This window comes from Lepidochelys kempii, chromosome 14 (genome assembly GCF_965140265.1).
Source record: "Lepidochelys kempii isolate rLepKem1 chromosome 14, rLepKem1.hap2, whole genome shotgun sequence".
In the NCBI taxonomy this organism is placed as follows: domain Eukaryota; kingdom Metazoa; phylum Chordata; order Testudines; family Cheloniidae; genus Lepidochelys; species Lepidochelys kempii.
Window position 1 is genome coordinate 21,401,668 of NC_133269.1, and position 18,865 is coordinate 21,420,532.

The 18,865-nt window shown below is 45.7% G+C and overlaps 1 protein-coding gene across 1 annotated transcript in view; it reads left to right on the forward strand.

Annotated features, from left to right (window-relative positions):
* HS3ST3B1 (heparan sulfate-glucosamine 3-sulfotransferase 3B1) overlaps nt 1–16,749 on the forward strand; it is a 47,220-nt gene extending 30,471 nt beyond the window's left edge. Inside the window, exon 2 of the mRNA XM_073310559.1 lies at nt 11,941–16,749. Within this exon, the coding sequence (XP_073166660.1) occupies nt 11,941–12,559 (619 nt within the window). The 3' untranslated portion in view covers nt 12,560–16,749. The remainder of the gene's footprint in view (nt 1–11,940) is intronic.
* The last annotated feature ends 2,116 nt before the right edge of the window (nt 16,750–18,865 follow it).

The following is an 18,865-nucleotide window of genomic DNA, read 5'->3' on the forward strand; positions in this document are numbered from 1 at the left end:
TATCTTGTCTAGTGGACATTACCCAGGTGTAACTACATTTGAAATACAGATATATAGCGAGAGAGAGAGAGTCAGTTTTTATAACTTCAGATACAAAAAAGATACATGCATACAAATGGGACAATCATATTCAGCAAATCATAACTTTTCCAGTGACCCCTTACATGACCTGTCTTGCATAAAATACATCATAATTATGCCATTATCATATCACTATGAAGAATATGGGGTGCAGTGTCACAACTCCCCTTAAGGGAAGCTTGGTGGATTTTTGAATGGGATTATATGATGGGCTATCAGCAATGGCAGGGGACTGGACTCAGTGACCCAGGAGCTCCCTTCCTGTCCTGTGTTCCTATGACTGGGAAACTGGATTTCTGGGCTCTACTCCCAGCTGAGTCACAGTGGCTGGGAATGGAAAGTGACTTGTTAGTTTAGAGGTGTGAGTTGCTTTGGGTGTGAGAAGGCCTGGGTTCAAACCCTAGACAAGCCTTTGCAAAGCCCGATGTTTGTTGGTTCAATACTTTGAAAAGGTCTGGAAATAAGGTATAAATGTTTAACAGTGAGGGTAATTAACCACTGGAACAACTTGCCACAGGTTGTGGTGGATTCTTAATGTGGCTGCATCCACACTAGAGGCAGTGCTCTGCTTTAGTGGTAGTGAAAGCAGTACAGTTTTTGAGTATTTTTGGACAGCACTATAGAAGCGCAAAGAGTCTACAGAAGAAAAACAAACTGGCAGAGAAATTAGTGCCTGATCCAACTGTCAGTGGAAAGTCTCCCACTAACTTCAGTGGGAGTTGGGTGAGGCCCTTACCCTTGGCTAAACATTGGACTGGAAATACTTCGCCATTCATATAATGGAACCTACATAGCAGAATCAGGAGGGCCTTGGAAACCCAGGAATGGTCTTTTCCTTGGCTGTACCAAAATCCTGAATGGGATTGTGTAGGAGGAATCTTCCCTTGTCTCTTCCTCTCTCCCCTCCCCCCCCCCCAGCCCCCCGACAGATGGAGAAGTGGCAGAGGTGCAGGAGGCAGTTGGTGAGTCTGTTTCAGCTCCAATTATTTATTTCCCCCCCACACACCCTGTGAAGTTCATTAATTCCCATAATCTGTTTTGTGTAAATTCCATGGCATGCATTTGACAGCATGGCGGCGACTTACACCCCTTCCAAAGCAGCTGAGGTTGGTGCAATCACTCTGGGTTTTCTTGTGTAATTTGCGAACCTGAACAACAGGTTCCCACTTGAGATGAAGGAGCTCCTGCGGCATGTGCTGTGGGACGGAGGTGATGGAGAGAGCTACCGTCAGGGCCCTGGGTGCAATGTTGGGAGGGGGCGTTCCTTAAACCTACAGTTTATGTATTTTTCACATGAAATATTCTTTAAAAAAATCCCCTCCTCCCCAACCAACCAAAGGAGAACCGGGTTCTTAAATGGGGTTTTATTAATATCCTTCCCCCTGCCCCGTCAACTGCTGTGAGAAAGCTGAATAAAAGCCAAGCGGTAATTTCAAAGCCAGTTGACCTCGGTGTGGATGGCAGCCTCCGTGATGAAATTAAGACGCTTTATTACTTTAACATTCTTACACTGGGCTTGTCAGGGTCTTGCTTTAGAACTGTATTTCTTCCAGATTTCTGGGATCCGATTATTTTCATATTGAGCCGGAGGAAAGAGCTGCCATTAAAACTTCAAGCGTCATTTGGAGCTGCCAGAGAAATAACTTTACATTTTACGTAGCTTCCTTTCCACAGCTTGTGGTGTGAGGGAGTAACATTTCTCATAGGATTTTCAAAACTCCCTCTGCAAACTCCTCTGATTTCCCCCCCAAGGCATGCTCAGACCAGTCCATCTTTCCCTGACATTGGAGTCTTTCTTGAAGCTGCTTAGCTCCTTCAAAACTTACTTGTGATGTCAGAAACAATCACATGATTCAAGCCATGTGCCAGAAGTTTAAACCAGGCAGTAAATAGTCTTTATTGCAGCATTACTATTCATCTCCTGCCTCTTCCCATGAAGTCCTTCAAAAACCCCCCCTCTAACGCTGGACTTCCCAGTGAAGCTGTGCCCAGTTCTGCAAGCTGCTGAGCACCTTCAGCTCCCGCTGAGATCAGCACCATTCTGGATCAGGCCCAGCCACAACTCCAGGAGGGTGGAGTAGGGCTAAAAGAAACCCAGGAGTATGTTTCAGTCTGACTCGAAGCTCTTGTGCTTGTGCCCTCTCGCTTAGCATCCACATTAGCTAGTGATGGGGGTCTGGCTCCTGCAGGGTGCTGGGTATCGTCTGCTGTCATTTAAATCAGGGTGAGTTGGAAGGATGGGGGTCTCTGCTTGCAAGCTGCAGCCAGGGTTAAATGAGAATAGTCCTGGGTTAGTTCTCCACGGAAGCTGGCAAAGGACCTACTTGCAATAAAGTGTGCAGCAAACAAGAGACTGATACTGCATTTTAAAGACAAAGGCTGGTATTAAGCTGCCTTGCCGCATTGGGTATTTTCAGCTTCTCAGGTTTATTCAGCGCTTTCTTGTCTATCGGGCCCCATTATAGCTTTTTTTTTTTTTAATCTAGCTCTCGGCTCCGTTGATAACTATTGTAAATTTCTCCCACTTTCCTGTCAGCAACCTGCTATCTTGGAGCCTAGGAACAACTGGTTATCGCCCTGGCAAAGTGCATGAAATGTAAAGCAGCTTGGTGCCAGAAATGGGGATATTCCCTTCCCCCCCCCACACACCCTCTACAGTGTCTCCAAACCTTCCTGGGCCCCCAGTTGGACATACTCTTCTCAGCTAAATTTATATTCCTGATGGCCCTCTAAAACCACTGAGCCTTTAAAGAGTGTGTTTTCACCGAAGGAAATATTCATAATGCAAATGAAGGGAGGTAGGGTGGCGCTCATTTAATTTCCCAATGGGCAAAGATGGCTCGGTATGTGAAACTGGAGCATCCAAGGGGTTTATTTGTGCTTCCAAATAATATGCCTCCATTAAGATGATAGAGGCTTTACAGCAGTGTTTCACCCCTCCCTTTGCCCACCATTTCCAAGCGGAGGATGATGGTGGTCCGGTCCTCAGATTAGTGTAAGGCACAGGAAAGAATGCTGTCAATATCTGAAATCTTTCCCTCACTTCCCTGCTGGAGATAACCTTTCAAAGCCTGAAGCTGAATTCTGTTTCCTTGTAGAGTTTTCCCCTCTGTTGCACCTGTGGGATGGTTCATTGTGTCATAAACTATAGGAATAAAGCAAAAAAAAAAAAAAAAATACAAGTGACCAAATCCTAGTAAGCTGAGAACAGAGACAATTTTTATTTGCCTCACACCTCCTTGCTGTTGTTATCACCTACGGATGATACTGACTATAAAAGTGCTCTATAAATCCCTAACAGAGTCATGGGGTACTCTCACCTTTCCCCACTGTAGCCCTGCAAAGGAGGATGGGGAGAAGATGAAAAAACTGGGTTTGTTTAGTCTGGAGCAGAGAAGACTGAGGGGGGACATGATCACAGTTTTCAAGTGCATAAAAGGTTGTTACAAGGAGGAGGGAGAAAAATTGTTCTTCTTAACCTCTGAGGATAGGACGAGAAGCAATGGGCTTAAACTGCAGCAAGGGCAGTTCCGGTTGGACATTAGGAAAAAATTCCTAACTGTCAGGGTGGTTAAACACTGGAATAAATTGCCTAGGGAGGTTGTGGAATCTCCATCATTGGGGATTTTTAAGAGCAGGTTGGACAAACGCCTGTCAGGGATGGTCTAGATCAAGGGTGGGCAAACTACGGCCCACAGGCTGGATCCAGCCCATGGGATTGCCCCCTGTGGTGCTGCAGGCCCCGTCCCGCTCTCAGAAGCGGCCAGCACCACGTCCCTGGGGGCGGGGGGGGCAGAGAGCTCGGTGTGTTGCCCTTGCCTCCAGGCACTGCCCCCCGCAGCTCCCATTGGCCAGGAACAGGGAACCGTGGCCAATGGGAGCTTTGGGGGAGGTACCTGGAGGCGTGGCAAGGGCAGCGCGCCGAGCCCCCCCAGGGCCGCGCAGGGTTGTGATGCCAGCTGCTTCCCGGAGTGGCGCTGCGTGGGGCCAGGGCAGGCATGCAGGGAGCCTGCCTGGCCCCGGTGCGCGCTGCTGCCACCCTGGAGCCGCTTTAGGTAAGTGGCGCTGGGCTGGATCCTGAACCTCTCCTGCATCCCTGCCCTAAGCTCCCTGCCTGCACCTCGCACCCCCGTGCACCCAACTTTCTGCCCTTAGCCCCCTGCTGCACCCTGCACCCCAACCCTCTGCCCTGAGCTCCATCCCGCAGTCTGCACCCCAACTCCTTCCCTGAGTCCCTGTCGCACCCCAACCCCCTTTCCTGAGCCCTTTCATACACCCCGCATCCCTCCTCTGCCCCAATCCTTTGCCCTGAGCCCGTTCCCGCACTCCACATGCCCTCCCGCACTCCCTCCTGCACCTCAACCCCCTGCCCCGGCCCTGCATACAATTTCCCCACCCAGATGTGGCCCTCTGCTCAAAAAGTTTGCCCACCCCTGGTCTCAATAATACTTAGTCCTGCCTTGAGTCAGTGGTCTGGACTAGATGACCTCTCGTGATTTACAAATGTCATAAATCCCTTCCAGTTCTGTGATTTATGGGGTTTCCTGCTCTCCATTCATCTCTGTAGTATCTGTGCACTTACCAAACAGTAACCAGTTTGTCCTGGCAACATGTCCCAGGAGCTAGGGAAGTATTCTCCACATAGGGAGGTTAGGGCCCAGCTTTTCAAAAGCAACCTGTAACTTTGCGTGCTTTGGTTTGTCAGGTGTCTAAAGTTTTGCATCCCTCCCCCACCATTTAAGGCTACAGATGCTGTACAGACTTACACTGGAGCTTTAGGAAGTGTTATGTTCAGGCTGATTTTAGCCACCTCAAGGTCAGCCTTTCCCTTGTCATAAATGACATTTGAAGTTCAGTAGCTCAGAGCTGTTTTGTGCATCTCACCTGGTCTTCTGAAGCCTTTGATCGGAAGTGGTTGCAAGGGCTTTTGCTAAGCACACGAACCTTCAATCTAATCTAGTTGGGGTTTTAAACAGTCCATCAGGGTGCTTGAGCACCTTCCATAGGGAATATCAGGCCACCGTGGATTGCGTCTGCAAAAGGGCCCCCTTCTCTTCTTGTTTTAAACATTTGTCATGTCTTCCATCACTAAAAGTTAAGCAAAACTAGTCTGGGTATTCTGAATCTGGCCTGCAGTATAGACAGGCAAATGAATCTGGATTACAGGCCTGAACCTGAACTGAATGTTGTTGAAGCCCAAAATAATTTGCCTGATTCGCGCTCTCTCTCTCTTTCTCTCTTTTTTTTTTTTTTTTTTTAATTTCGCTTTTTGCCTCTGTCTCTTCCTTCCAGGGAACAGCTGGAGGTGAAGTCTGGAAATACAGCAGAAAAAGGTCATTCTCATTGTGTCTGTGGCCTGAGCTGAAGAGGGGAGAGCTGTAAATTTTACAAGACAGCATGATTTCCTGCCAAGTTTTATAGGCTCAAGGGGTTTAGATAGGCATCCAGGCATTTAGACCCAGATCCTCACAGGTAGCTAGGCACCTAACTCCCATTGTAATGAATGGTAATTAGGCACCTAAATTCCTTTTGAGGATCTGGGACATTGATGCTTATCCAAATAATATTTAAATAGTTCTCTTAATCTTCAAACCACTCAAAATACAACCGTGCCTTATCTCATCCCTCTCCGTCCATGAGACAGGCATTATAATCCTTGTTATACAGTTTTGGGAAACTGAGGCACAGAGCAGGGAGGTGATTGACCCAAGGTCACCTGGAACCGAGCTAGAATTAGAATACAGGAGTTCTTCACTCCCAAGCCCATGGTCAAAGCTGTCTCAAGAGGAAGTGTCTGGGGTTGGGTTTTATGCTGCTTTCCAGTTGGAAGGTCTCCTCTGGCAATTGCAGAAGCACATCACACTTTGTCTGCTCCTTTTCCCCTCTCCGACATGCCCCAATATGTCTCTGTGCCAGAGGCTTCAGAGAGAGAGACATAGGAGCAGGCATCTCTAGTTCTGCGCCCGCTGTGGCTGCTCCACCCCATTGGCAACCCCAGAAAGGTGCTTACTCAGTTTCCACTCTCCTAGCACCTCCCAAATACTGCAGAGAACCTGCCTCGTGCATAATGTGGCTTTGTGGATAGAAAAATACAGAGGCAGGAAAACAATATTTATGTAGTGTAAATATTACATAGGTTGTGATCAGTCAGAAATAGCGAGCTAGAATGAAAGGCTCATCTCAGACTTCGCCAGAGGTGAATACAATCTCTGTGGATGTATGCAGGAGAGGAGGAGAAACTCCTAAAGCTAAAATATGCCATGCTGTGGATGTTGCTGATATGCCTCCAGATCAGATTCCTGACAATAAGAAGCACTTGGGCAATAATTGTATTGGATAGAATCCATGCCACACGTTTAGCAAATTGGGCTCTGCATGCCGCTTAGTTTTTTCTAGTCAGGTTTATCTTTCCACCCATCCTCCTCTTCCCCCAACACACCCACCTTTCTTGCATTTATGGTTTTTTCCCAGGAAGGGTCACTACACCAGCCCTGACATGCTTCTGTTCCATCGGTATAGCTAGTCAGTCACATGCACCTTGGGGAAAGCTTTTGTCTCTCGCAAATGTAGGTCTGTTGTACCTGCCGACTTGATACAAACAAATAACCGCTCAACAGTTTGTAAACCTTCCCTCATCCACCCACCCCTTCCCATTGACAATAGCCTCTCTCGATATTCTTTATTGAGACGTGTCAACAGATTAGTTCAGAGTCCCTCTGTGCGGACAAAAAGCTGCCACAAAGAGAATTAGGCATCGGGGATTGGATTACCATGTGGCCACCTGTCATTGCGACTTTGTAAATTTATCTCTCTCCGTCTTTCAGATTGGAAGAGTTTGTATTAAAATGCTGCAGTTTCAGGGCAGGTTTTTTTTCTTCGTTTTAAACATTTATGTTCACTTGCTTTATTAATAAAGATTGGGGCCTGCAAAGGGCCTGGGGATTAGAGCGGTTAGGCTCTCTTTATTCATTCTTACATTAGTCTAAGTGGTTAATAGGTAAAGTAGGCCAATCCATCTTTAGGGTAAGCCTATCACTTCGCCTACGATGGGTGAAGCTTTGCTGAACAAATATTCATTAAAGGAAAAGCTTTTTTAATTCTGTCTTCCCTGACATCTTAAGAGCTTGAAGTTAGGAGGTCTGCTCTCTGCCTGTGGAAAATGCATCTCTCTGCTCACACAGCCACTTCATGGCTTTGCCGAGACCCTTTTCCACGGAAGTTTTAAGGGCCAAATCTCAGCTGGTGTCAGTTGTCATAGCTCCACTGAAGTCAATGGACCTATGCAAGCTTCCACCAGCTGAGGGTCTGGCCCAGTGTGGTGCAGTGTCTGCATGAGGGGGTGCTGGGAACTGCCAAGAGGGGTTTGTTGTTAGCTTTCTGAAAGCTTCAGGCACCCAAACCTTGCCCAGCCAAAGAGTATGGGAGAGGTTGTCTGAGATGTAAAAGGGTATTAAGGTTGCCAATGGCTAACTCCTCTTTCATAGTCTCACCCTGTGTTAAGAGTTTATCAGGAGCCACACCCATTTGCACAGAGCAGACTGAAGCTATCCAGACCTTTAACTTGGATGTAGGTCTTCCGCAGGTCAGGATGAAACTTGCAGGCTGGATCCTATAGTCTCCATGAGCCGCACCTGTGTATTAGAAATGAGGAGTGGTTGTAGAATACATTACAGAGCCATCCAGGTAGCACATTAGCCTCTTTAGCCTTTATGCACAGCAGATCAGCAAGAGTGGGGCAAAGTTAGATTCCCCTCCTTTGAGCCTGATGGGTTACAGCCTGACAATGTGTCCACTACAGCAGTTCTTCTGATCACTGTCTCTTCTTCTAATTTTCTTCTCTCCAATGAATGCGTCTCCACTGATTTAATTTGCTCTTGCTGTTCCTGAAGCTCTGGGATCAGTCCCTTTCAGAGCGACTAGGTTGTACGACTTGGGCCTATTCCTTCTTGCACCGAAGCTAACAAGAGTTTTACTGTGGACTTCAGTGTGTGTAGGGATTGGTCCCTTAGTGCCAAGATGAGACCAGTTTGCCCTTTGTATACACCCATGAATCAAATGGTGGCTCACCTAGGAATCATCATGATCTATTCTTAGTGAAGGTAGGTATCAACAAGCATTAGCTACTTCTCCACCTGTGTAAATCTCAGGCCATCTGGTAAACCTGTAGTCCTGTGACTTTGATGCTTCCTCTATTTAGTCACAAGCAAGCCAACTACTCTCCTGTTTAGGAAAGCATGGAAGACCCATATGCAGATCTCTGCTAGAGATGGGCCAGAACATCAAAGTTGGACCTAGATACAGATCTTAATTTTCCTAAAGCATGAGGTTGTTTTAATCCAATGTTCAAACCCATCTTAGTATCAACAGGCTTCGTTGTCCATCAAATGCAATTGTTGTCCTTTTGCTTTGTACACTGCCTTTTAAAACAAGGCAGACCCTGTGAGACAATCTCTGTGCTTCTGCTGGTGGGATTGTGGTCTTGGGACGCTACCCATATACTACAGAGCGTCAGCACATAGTGGGAAAGCTTTGCTTTGGAACTAGATCTTAGTGGCACTTTCAACAACTCTAATGCATGTTGAGAGGGTTTTTATTCTTACTCTCCTTTGCCTGGAATACCTTCCGAAAAGCTTGACGATCACATTTCTCTCCCTATCAGTTTTATTCTTCTTCTCTGGCAAAGAACAGACTCTGGGTTTTTCACATGCAGAGGAAGGCACAATATGAGTCTGTTTGGCTGCTGCTGTTGTAGTATCTGTGCCAGCATTTCAACAGGGACGTTCATAGCTCTAGAAACACCATCTTTCTGCAAAATGCCACTGCAGATCCAGTAGGGGGAGCCCAGGCAACTTTGCTTTGAAACACTCTCTTGAGCTAATCCTGTAAGGAACGGAGCACCCTCAGCTCACTCTGAAGCCAACAGGAGTTATGGTGTCTCGGCAGCATTTCACATGAATTCTGGTTCTGGCCAGTTGTGGCTATTTTGTAAATCTGTTGGGAGAATTGTAAAATCATAGAATATCAGGGTTGGAAGGGACCTCAGGAGGTCATCTAGTCCAACCCCCTGCTCAAAGCAGGACCAATCCCCAATTTAATCATCCCAGCCAGGGCTTTGTCGAGCCTGACCTTAAAAACTTCTAAGGAAGGAGATTCCACCACCTCCCTAGGTAACACATTCCAGTGTTTCACCACCCTCCTAGTGAAAAAGTTTTTCCTAATATCCAACCTAAATCTCCCCCACTGCAACTTGAGACCATTACTCCTTGTTCTGGGAGGTGGATATACATCTATAAAGGTAGGAGGCCACTAGATCATGAGATTTACGATTCTTCTCCCAGTGAACCCCACATTTCCAGCATCCCAAAGACCTGTGGATTTAATTGCTGTACCTGCCAGGGGCGATGTATTAGTTTTTGGATTTTTACAAAGCATAATGGAGCATTTGTCCAGTGTTCTTAGTGCCCAGGATGTTCTTTTAGAAAACGAACTAAATAAACGCCCCTGTCACTTCCTCTCCAATTGGATCAACTGACCCAGCAACACTATAAATGTAATAAAAATTAATTGATTCCTACTGATTTCCCCTCCTATGCAATCCAAGAGTTCTACACACCACCACTGCCCAGCCTTTCCTAGATTTGCAGAGTTTAAGGCCAGCAGGGACCATTAGATCATCTAGGCTGACCTTCTTATAATCTCACCCAGTTACTCTGTGTTGAGCCCAATAACTTGCTTGGCTAAAGCATCTGGTCTTGAAGAAAGCAAGAGATGGAGACTACCTATCTCCTCCAGGGAAAAAAAGCAGGCCTTCCACCATGCCTCAAAGGCTAATTAGCTCTGGCTTTCACGAACCTTGGGAGAAAGGCAGTTCCCAAGGTCCAGCACACTAACAGACTCCTCTTTCTACTTCCAAAGGGGCTTCAACATAGGCACTTCCGCCAACCACAGCTGCTGCAGTAGGTCGCAGGGGTGAACCATCTCCTAGATATGAAGCCCTGGCTGGCTTGGGAGCTACCTAAGTCAAAACCAACATCTTAAGCCAGGAGACAGCCAGCACAGGCTATGGAGATCAGGTTCAGTTTCCTCAAAAAAACAGACACTGGTGAACAAGTGGTCTGTCAAATTCAGCCTCCGCTCTGGTGAGATTCAGTAGTTGTTTGCTGTGCCATTATTGGCCTGCTGTGTTTTGTGATTGGATTGGAAAATAGACTTTTTATGGGATTCACAAGTTGGAGAGCAGCTTCTCCTGAAAATTACTCTTTTACTTGGCAAAGTGTTTTTTGGAGACTCACTCACCCTGGGAATTTGATAGAGCAGTGCAGATTCCATCTGACACCAGTGTTCAGGCATGGCATGCAATGGGTAAAAAGCGCTGCATTTGTGTGAAGCGTGTGGAGTTAGGCCTTACTGTGGGTGAAATGCAACAGCATGGGAGAGGTGAAATCCACTGCCTCTGGCTGCTTGCATGGTAGGACACTACATCCATTTAAACATGGATCTGACAGCATTTCCACTGGTCTGCCCCACCATTGCTCTACACACTGACCTATGGAAAGCTGGCATGGAGATCTTTCCCACAGCACGCAGTAGGTGCAAAGACTAGCTGCCCTCCCCCAGAGGTTTTGCCTCTTGCCACTTTGCACAGACCTACTGTGGGCATGGGTTTTCTAGACTGCGCCTGAGCAAATCTTTCCTGAAATGAAAGAGGAGCATATAGATGTGAAAACATTTGGCATGTTAAATTACGGAGCCCCAATGCTCCTTTCTTATGATGTTTCAATATGTTCGAGCTTAGTGGGTGGAATGCCTGAGAAGAGGTATGTGGGATACTGCCTTTTGAAGAGATCTTTTTTTTTTTTTTTTCACTTGTATTCTCTATTAGTATGATACAAGTTACAGTGGATTTGATACATTGCATCAAGGAGTTAAGTATTATTGGATTAGGTAAAATTTGTACAATTACTAGCCAAAGCGCACGAAAGCTATTGTCCTAGACTAAGGATTGTCTTGCTGTTATACATTCACATTACATGATATTAAAACACAGGGCTCAAGTTTTTCCCTTGGGTTCATGATCATGGCTCCCATTGAACTCAACAGGAGTTGTTGTTTTTTATTATTTGTGTTACAGAAGCACCTAGAAGCCCCAGTTGTGGACCTGGATCCTGTTGTGTTAGATGCTGTACAAGTATTCTAGGAAACAGTTGTGCGCTTTCAGGGGAGCTAGAGGAAAGGCCAATTGAGAGAATTTAAGAGGCCTCTTCCTCTGAGTACACATGGTGGGCCTGCTGTTGACAAGTTACCATGCAGTTGTTTGTTCAACTTGTTGCATTGCACACACTTGTACGTGCTTTATGCTTCACAAGCAGGAGATGGTCTCTCTTGTGATGCACATTAGAAAAACTTCCCAGCGTAGTGTTACAAAAGAGAAGAGCAATGGGTGTCCCATTAGAAATTTAGCCCAGTAACCTTTACAAAAGCAAAGTAATAGGGAAATAGGATTTTCCTTTGTGCAGGGCAATCTGCATAGGCACCTGAGGGTGAATGATTCCGTTTCTTTGTGCTCCAGCTTTTTCTGATGAATGTATTTCAATTCCATTTTGCTGAACTGATGTAGTTTCAAGGCTGCAGCTAATTCACACCCTGCGGAGGTGGACTAGCCTCTTTAAAGCAAGCCGAACACAGAGCATGAATCACTACTGTGGTATAATTGCCAGGAGTCTAACCTCGTGCGTGAATACTTCGTGTATTTGCAAGTCACGCTAATAGGACGTGTGCTGGTAGGAGGGCCCATAAAGATTACATTGCAAGGAATGAGTTATCCTGCTGTCCTAACCAGTGCATTTGTTTTCTTGGCAGAGACCTGATGCCCAGAACCCTGGATGGGCAGATCACCATGGAGAAAACCCCCAGCTACTTCGTCACCAAGGAAGCACCTGCTCGAATCTCCGCCATGTCGAAGGGCACCAAGCTCATCGTGGTGGTGCGGGACCCCGTGACCCGAGCCATCTCCGATTACACGCAGACTCTCTCAAAGAAGCCCGATATCCCCACCTTTGAGAGCCTGACCTTCAAAAACAGGACTACAGGCCTGATCGACACCTCATGGAGCGCCATCCAGATCGGCATCTACGCCAAGCACCTGGAGAACTGGCTCCTCTACTTCCCCATTGGGCAGATCCTCTTTGTCAGTGGGGAGAGGCTGATCAGTGACCCTGCCGGGGAGCTGGGCAGGGTCCAGGACTTTCTGGGCCTTAAGAGGATCATTACGGACAAACACTTCTACTTCAACAAAACCAAGGGCTTCCCCTGCCTGAAGAAGGCTGAAGGGAGCAGCAAACCCCACTGCCTGGGGAAAACGAAAGGCAGGACCCACCCCAATATAGACCGAGAGGTGGTGCAGAGACTGCGGGAGTTCTACAGGCCTTTCAACATGAAGTTCTACCAGATGACTGGGCACGACTTCGGCTGGGACTGAGGCTGACACGACAGTGTCTCCCTGTAATTACCCCACGGTGCAGCTTGCTTCTCTAAAGATGTGTGTGTGTGTGTGTGTGTGTATGTAAAATGTACAGAAATCTATTTTATAATAATTTATTTTTAATTTTTAAGTAATTAATTCACTAAGCTGCCTAACCACACTGTCTAGAATATTAGCCCATAACCTTTTTTTTTTTTTTTTTTAACATTCCATGGTGTTTAATTCTAATATTGGTCTTTTTATTTTGTTTGGTTTGTAATTGACGGTGCTTCCATTACCTAGAGGAAATTAGTATTGGAAAGGAAAGGGGGGGAAAAAAGCACAATTTTATTTTCGTTACGGGTATTAGGCCTTTATAACCATTTACTTGTCATCTTCCCACTCCCTAGTATCTGTCCCCCTACCTTTTTCATGAGATCTGTTGGCCCGTCATCACGTTCCTTCCTGCCGTCTGAATAACAGTAGGGGAGGGAGAGGCTGTGCTGCTCTGTGGAGCTCAGATACTTACGCCTAACACAGCAGCTGCTTCACTGGGGCGTTCTAATGTGCAAAGTCCATCAGGATCCCCAGTGCCCAGCTGTGTTGCTGCTGGGAGTCTTCTGCTTGCTTCTGTTTCCCCAAGTGTTGCTTGGTGCATAAGGTGCTCCTTTGGAAAAGAGTACCAATAGCATGACATTTTGCTGCAAGGGGGGAGCAGTCTTATCAGTCTGTTCTTTTTTTCCTTCTTGGCTTTGTTTTTTTGTTTGGTTGGTTTTTTTTAACAAGGAGAATCTCCCCCGACTGGCCCAAACAGGGTTTCCTGGGTGGGGACTTTATGCATTTTTTGAAAAACTTTATTCTTATTAAAGATGTGAAATGCTTTGTGCTGGGTGGAACTATGACGAGGTAAATGAAATTCAGCTCCTACATATATGCACTTACCTTGTAGGGAACCCATTTTAAAACGCACTAGAGTCAAGCATGCAGGCAGAGCATCTGCTTTGACACACCAAAGAAATCAAAAGAACCACAGGAGCCATTAGCACAAACCAGGGTATGAGTCTATCACTGATTTAGTGTTCCCCGAGGAGTGGGTAGGGGACACAGTGACTCCATCCACAGCTGGGGATCTGAGGCAGGTCAGCAGTGCAGTGATTGTGTGGGGATGTGTTGGGGGGCGGGGCACCTTCAGCCTTATTTCCATTGGATGTTGTCTTGTCCACCCTACGTTTTAGTCTAATACTTCATCAACAGTCTCTGTCCAGAACAGGCCTCTATCTGGAACTGGGAGGGGGTGTTACCAGGCAGGATTCAGACGAATCCATAGAACTGCTTAGGGACACTTGCATTGTACTTGCTTGCAATTACTGCCAATGGTCCTTCATTTCACATGCAGTACATTCACCCCAAATATTTGGAAAATAAGACCCTGAATCAAACATCTGTTCTGTATCGCACAGGGCCCTGATATTCGTCAAGACCGCTCTTTACTCAGAGGTGTAACCGTTGATCATTTTAAATACATAAGCGAGGATGGGACAACCAGTTAAAATAAGAACCGAACATTTTGCTTGTAGTTTGAACCAAATGCTTTTTGAGGAGCTGGGCTATTCAGAGGAGTGTTTCTGGTGTCAGGCCAGGAGTGGAACCAGAAATGTTGACCCACCCTCAGAATGGCTATTCTTGCAGAATTTACAGTTCTGACAGAAGCTAGGGGTTAGTGAATGAATCTGATTCTCACAAGAATTCTGGCCACATTTTGCAGGCTTAGGTGGTGTGGATAATCTCCACAAACTTTGGGTGTCTATCCTCACTGCCTGAGGTTCACCCATTTCTAATGGACCTCTTAGTGGCTAGGGTAACTGCAGAAAATCCCAATCCTAATTCCCACTGAATTTAATTAAAGCAGGGCCATACCATCGTTCCAGGGCAACTACAGGGTACATGTGGCTGTTTTTGACTCCAGTTTAACCTTGAGTGTAGATTAAACAAGCTATTAATTGCACCTCTCATAGAGTGTGCAGGAATGTGTATAAATACTATGTCATGGGAGCAGCAAGGTATTTGCTAAATAAACCTTATGATGTTACTGTGTAAGTAAACAAGTACTTGCATAATATATGTGCAATGTAATAAAACGTTAGACAACTGCATGTATAATGCTACAGCAACAGCAAATGGGTAAAGGATACATGATTTCATTATGTTGATATGTTTGTTACATATGTGTCACCAATATATCTTAGCACAAGGCTGAAGATGCCAGTGGCCACCCCCGTCAGCACCCCCTCCACTGTAATACCAGATTACTAAACAATACCCAGCTGTGGTGGTGTTTGTCATATAGCATTCCCCAGATGTTGCTTTTACTTTAACAGCATCCTTACTCTTGCTTGTTCTATACAGCTGTCCAGTACAGCTGCTTAATGATGGACATGCAGATGCAATAACTTTCCTTCCGAACTATTCAATTAACAGGCCCATGTTGCTCTGTCTGGGTCCAGCTCTGATCTCACTTACACTAATGGTCCTGAGAGCAGAAGCCAGCCCTCTGTCTCTGTAACAAAGAGATTTGCAGTAAAATGCTGTCCCTTGAAATGTGGATGGATCTGCTCCCATTCTAAACCCAAGGAGTGCTTAGTTTAACCTAATGACTAACTGGGAATTTTAACTTGTTTATGAGAGCAGTGTAATGTCATGGCAAGTAAAGGTAGATACAGAGTCAAAAGGCTCCCCTGTCCCAGCTCTCCTATTTATCAATGCCACTGGGGGAAGGGGACCACACCCAGGTTGGTGGGAGAGGAGAAAGACAGGTATATGAGAGCACCCTCAAATCCCAGCAGGGTGAGGCCGGGGGATGCTAAGCACTTTGCGGTATCAAGCTCTATAATGACAGTCTAATTTTGGTTGGTTTTGGAGCATGGTGCAACCTTTGATTTGGTTTTTCCTCCGAGCCTTTCCCATTTCAAGGAAAGGTAAAATCTCGCCCGTGAAACAGTATTGTTTTGCCATAGGCAGTTCCATCAGCTGAATGACACATTAGCTAATACTGTGAAAAGCCACAGTAGAGAGTGTGGCATCCTCATTACTGCAGTGCAGAGGGAGCCCTGGGTTCCAAAATTGAGATGAAGACTCAAGGGGCGTTTTGGATGTGTGTGCGTTTTGGGTCCAGGCTTTTGGAGTGGACCCCCCTCTACTACCGAGTGATAAATATACTAGCATATTCAATTTACCATAAGGGCCTGCTAGCTTGAGGTCCTTGAATGATTGCAGAAAAAAGCTTTAGATCTTGTAAAGCAGCATCCTAGGACACTAGTTATTACAGAACTTGAATCCCTGTGTCTTCCTACTGAAGAACTTATGCAGTGTGTTGAATTAAGCCTTGTACTCTGGTGGCCCTGCATGGCCAGGAAGGAATAACTCTCCAGCTGTTCACTCAGCGTTCATGAAACCAGGGTCACTTTCTGGTGAAGTGACAACATTGTCCAACCATGTGATCCCATTTCTTCCAGTACTTGGCCAACTTCAGGTACTTATCACTTTGTCATTTCTTCATTTCACCTCTGTTTCCTTAGGTTGTTTTTTATATAGATAGATATATACTGGAGGATTTAGGTGCCCTGATCTCTCTGTATATTGCTTTCTTTGTAACAATTTTTGATCTCCCGATGCCTTTCTCAACTGTACAAAATTCACCAGGCTGTTGGCTTAGTTGGTATAATCAAGCCTTGGTACTGAATGGTTTCATGAGGCAACCATGTTGGATTATAGAAATATGTGGTGTTTGATACTCTGAATATCTTAAGCAAATTGCTAATCCTGGCTGAACAGCCTTTGTAACAAAATTTATATAAGACCAATTAATATAAAAGGCCTTACCTAAGCAATATGGCAACCAAGACTGGATTCCCTGTAGTATGCATCTGGGTTGCTAATAATGGACTCGATGCTATCATCATGTTTTGTTTTCTTCAAGAATGATAAACTGTTAAACTCAGAGGTGTGGTTAGTTTTTCTTTTTTCACATTGTAACATTAATTTATGGCTGAGTTTCATTCAGCCCTGTATTCAGAAGTGCAGTACAGATATTAGCGATGTGTCGTCTGTAACATGGTACTATAGAATAGCCAATTTGTTTTTAAAAAAAAAAATTAAAAAATTGTAAATCAAGTATTTTGTGGTATGTACAACACAAATTAATTTTACACAGAGAAAGATGTTTCTAGGAAAATGAAATTCTGATAATTCATACTATTTCTTTGTATGAACAAATAAAATATATTTTACCAAATCATAGACATGCTTGTTTTCATTGTAACCTGTGGAGGTGAATAAAAGACATCATGTTCCAAGCTTATTTTGGTAACATTTGGGGTCGCATTCTGCCACCCGATACTTGTAAGCAACTCCCATTAACATCAGTGGAGGCTGCATATGTGCATATAGGCCTTAATTCAGCAAACCACTGACGTGTGTGCTTAAGTGCCCTTCCTGAACAGGACTGCGTTCTTGAACTGGGAGGCCTTATTGAACAGGGATGGGCTTCCATGTGGTAAGCAAGTGTTTAAGTGCTTTGTTGAATCACAGCCACAAGGGCTGACCCAGTTTCCATTGAAACCAGTGAGACAATTGAGTGTTGACTTCAGTGATGCAGAATTGGGCATTGAGGGCCTGATCCTGGAGAAGTTGTGGGCTCTTAGCTCTTCAATGGGAGGTGAGGGTACTCAGCACCTGACAGGAGAGCATCAGAGGACAATTTGTCCTTCTCACCAGTAGATTGAGTACCTTGAGTTACAGAAATACACTCTCTCTCTCTCTCTCTCTCTCTCTCTCTCACTAGGGATAGAGGAGGCGTTGGCCAGTAATACGCAGTAAGTATGCAGAGACAGCATCTCAGGAACATCAACAATGTAATTAACAGAGTGAATTTAGCATCTGATGCTACTGCCATTATAGTAGTTGCATCAGATGTGAAATTCACTGCACAGTAGAACCTCAGAGTTACGAACACCAGAGTTACCAACTGACCAGTCAACCACACACCTCATTTGGAACTGGAAATACGCAATCAGGCAGCCACACAGCCAAAAACCAACCAAAACAACCCCAACCAAATACAGTACAGGACTGTGTTAAATATAAACTACTTTACTATGCAGAAGAAAATGCTGCTTTTCTTTCTTTTCTTTTTTTAAAGTTTCAAAGCTGTCTTAAGTCAACGTTCAGTTGTAAACTTTTGAAAGAACAACCATGATGTTTTGTTCAGCATTCTGAACATTTCAGTTATGAACAACCTCCATTCCCGAGGTGTTTGTAATTCTGAGGTTCTACTGTATTCGTTACATCGCTGATGTTCCTTAGAGACTGTTCTGTGTTAATGGGAGTTTTGCCCTTGACTGCACTGGAATAGTACCCAGTCCTTAGTGCTAGTAGACTTGCTGCTCTAAGGGAAGTAGAAAGTAAAGCCATCTATTTGTGTTTTCCCAAATGGTGGGTCTTGACCCACCGGTGGGACTGGGCCTGACTCCCCACTCTGGGCATTGCAACAGGGTTGCAGTGCCACTCAAGTTTGGCTTGGCCACCTGTCCACGGTGACCATGTGTGCTAGGTCACAATGCCTGGAGCAGAGAGCCGAGCCCAGCCCCATCCGACAAGTGCTGCTGCTGTAGGGTCAGTGTGGGGAAGGCTAACTCTCCAAACACCCCTGCCAGGGCCTCCCCTTCACACCAGGCCAGGATTAGGGTTGCAGTGTTGGGGGCGGGGGGGGGGTGCTGCTGTGGGAGGTTGGTGCCCTCCTAGCAGGGTGAGGAAGAGAAGGATGCTGGCCTATGACCCCCCTGCCATGAATCTGCACTCTGGGTGAATTGCAAAACAAAAAACAAAATGCAGTTGATGGGTCACCTTAATAAAATGTTTGGGAACCACTGTTCTGTTTAACCAGGATCATGAACACCAAGGGCTCAGTCAATGCAAGCTGCCGCTGCATGGCCCCACTGCTAACAGCACCGACAAAACAGCTGAGGCCCCATGGCCCAGATCCTCACTCCCATTGAAAGTAATGGGGGTAAGGCTCTGGGCCCATGTCCATTTAGTCCCTCACATCTTTGTAGAGGGAAGTTGTGAGAGCAGTTTTGTGACATGGGCACTTGTCTGCTAGGAACTGGACAGAGCCCCAGGGCTTGTCTACATTACAGGTTATGTCGGTATAACTTATGTCATTTAGTGTATGATTAAGCCACTCCCCTGAGTGACGTAAATTACACCAGCCTAAATGCCAGTGTGGACAGCGCTATGTTGGCGGGAGAGCTTCTCCAGCCAATGTAA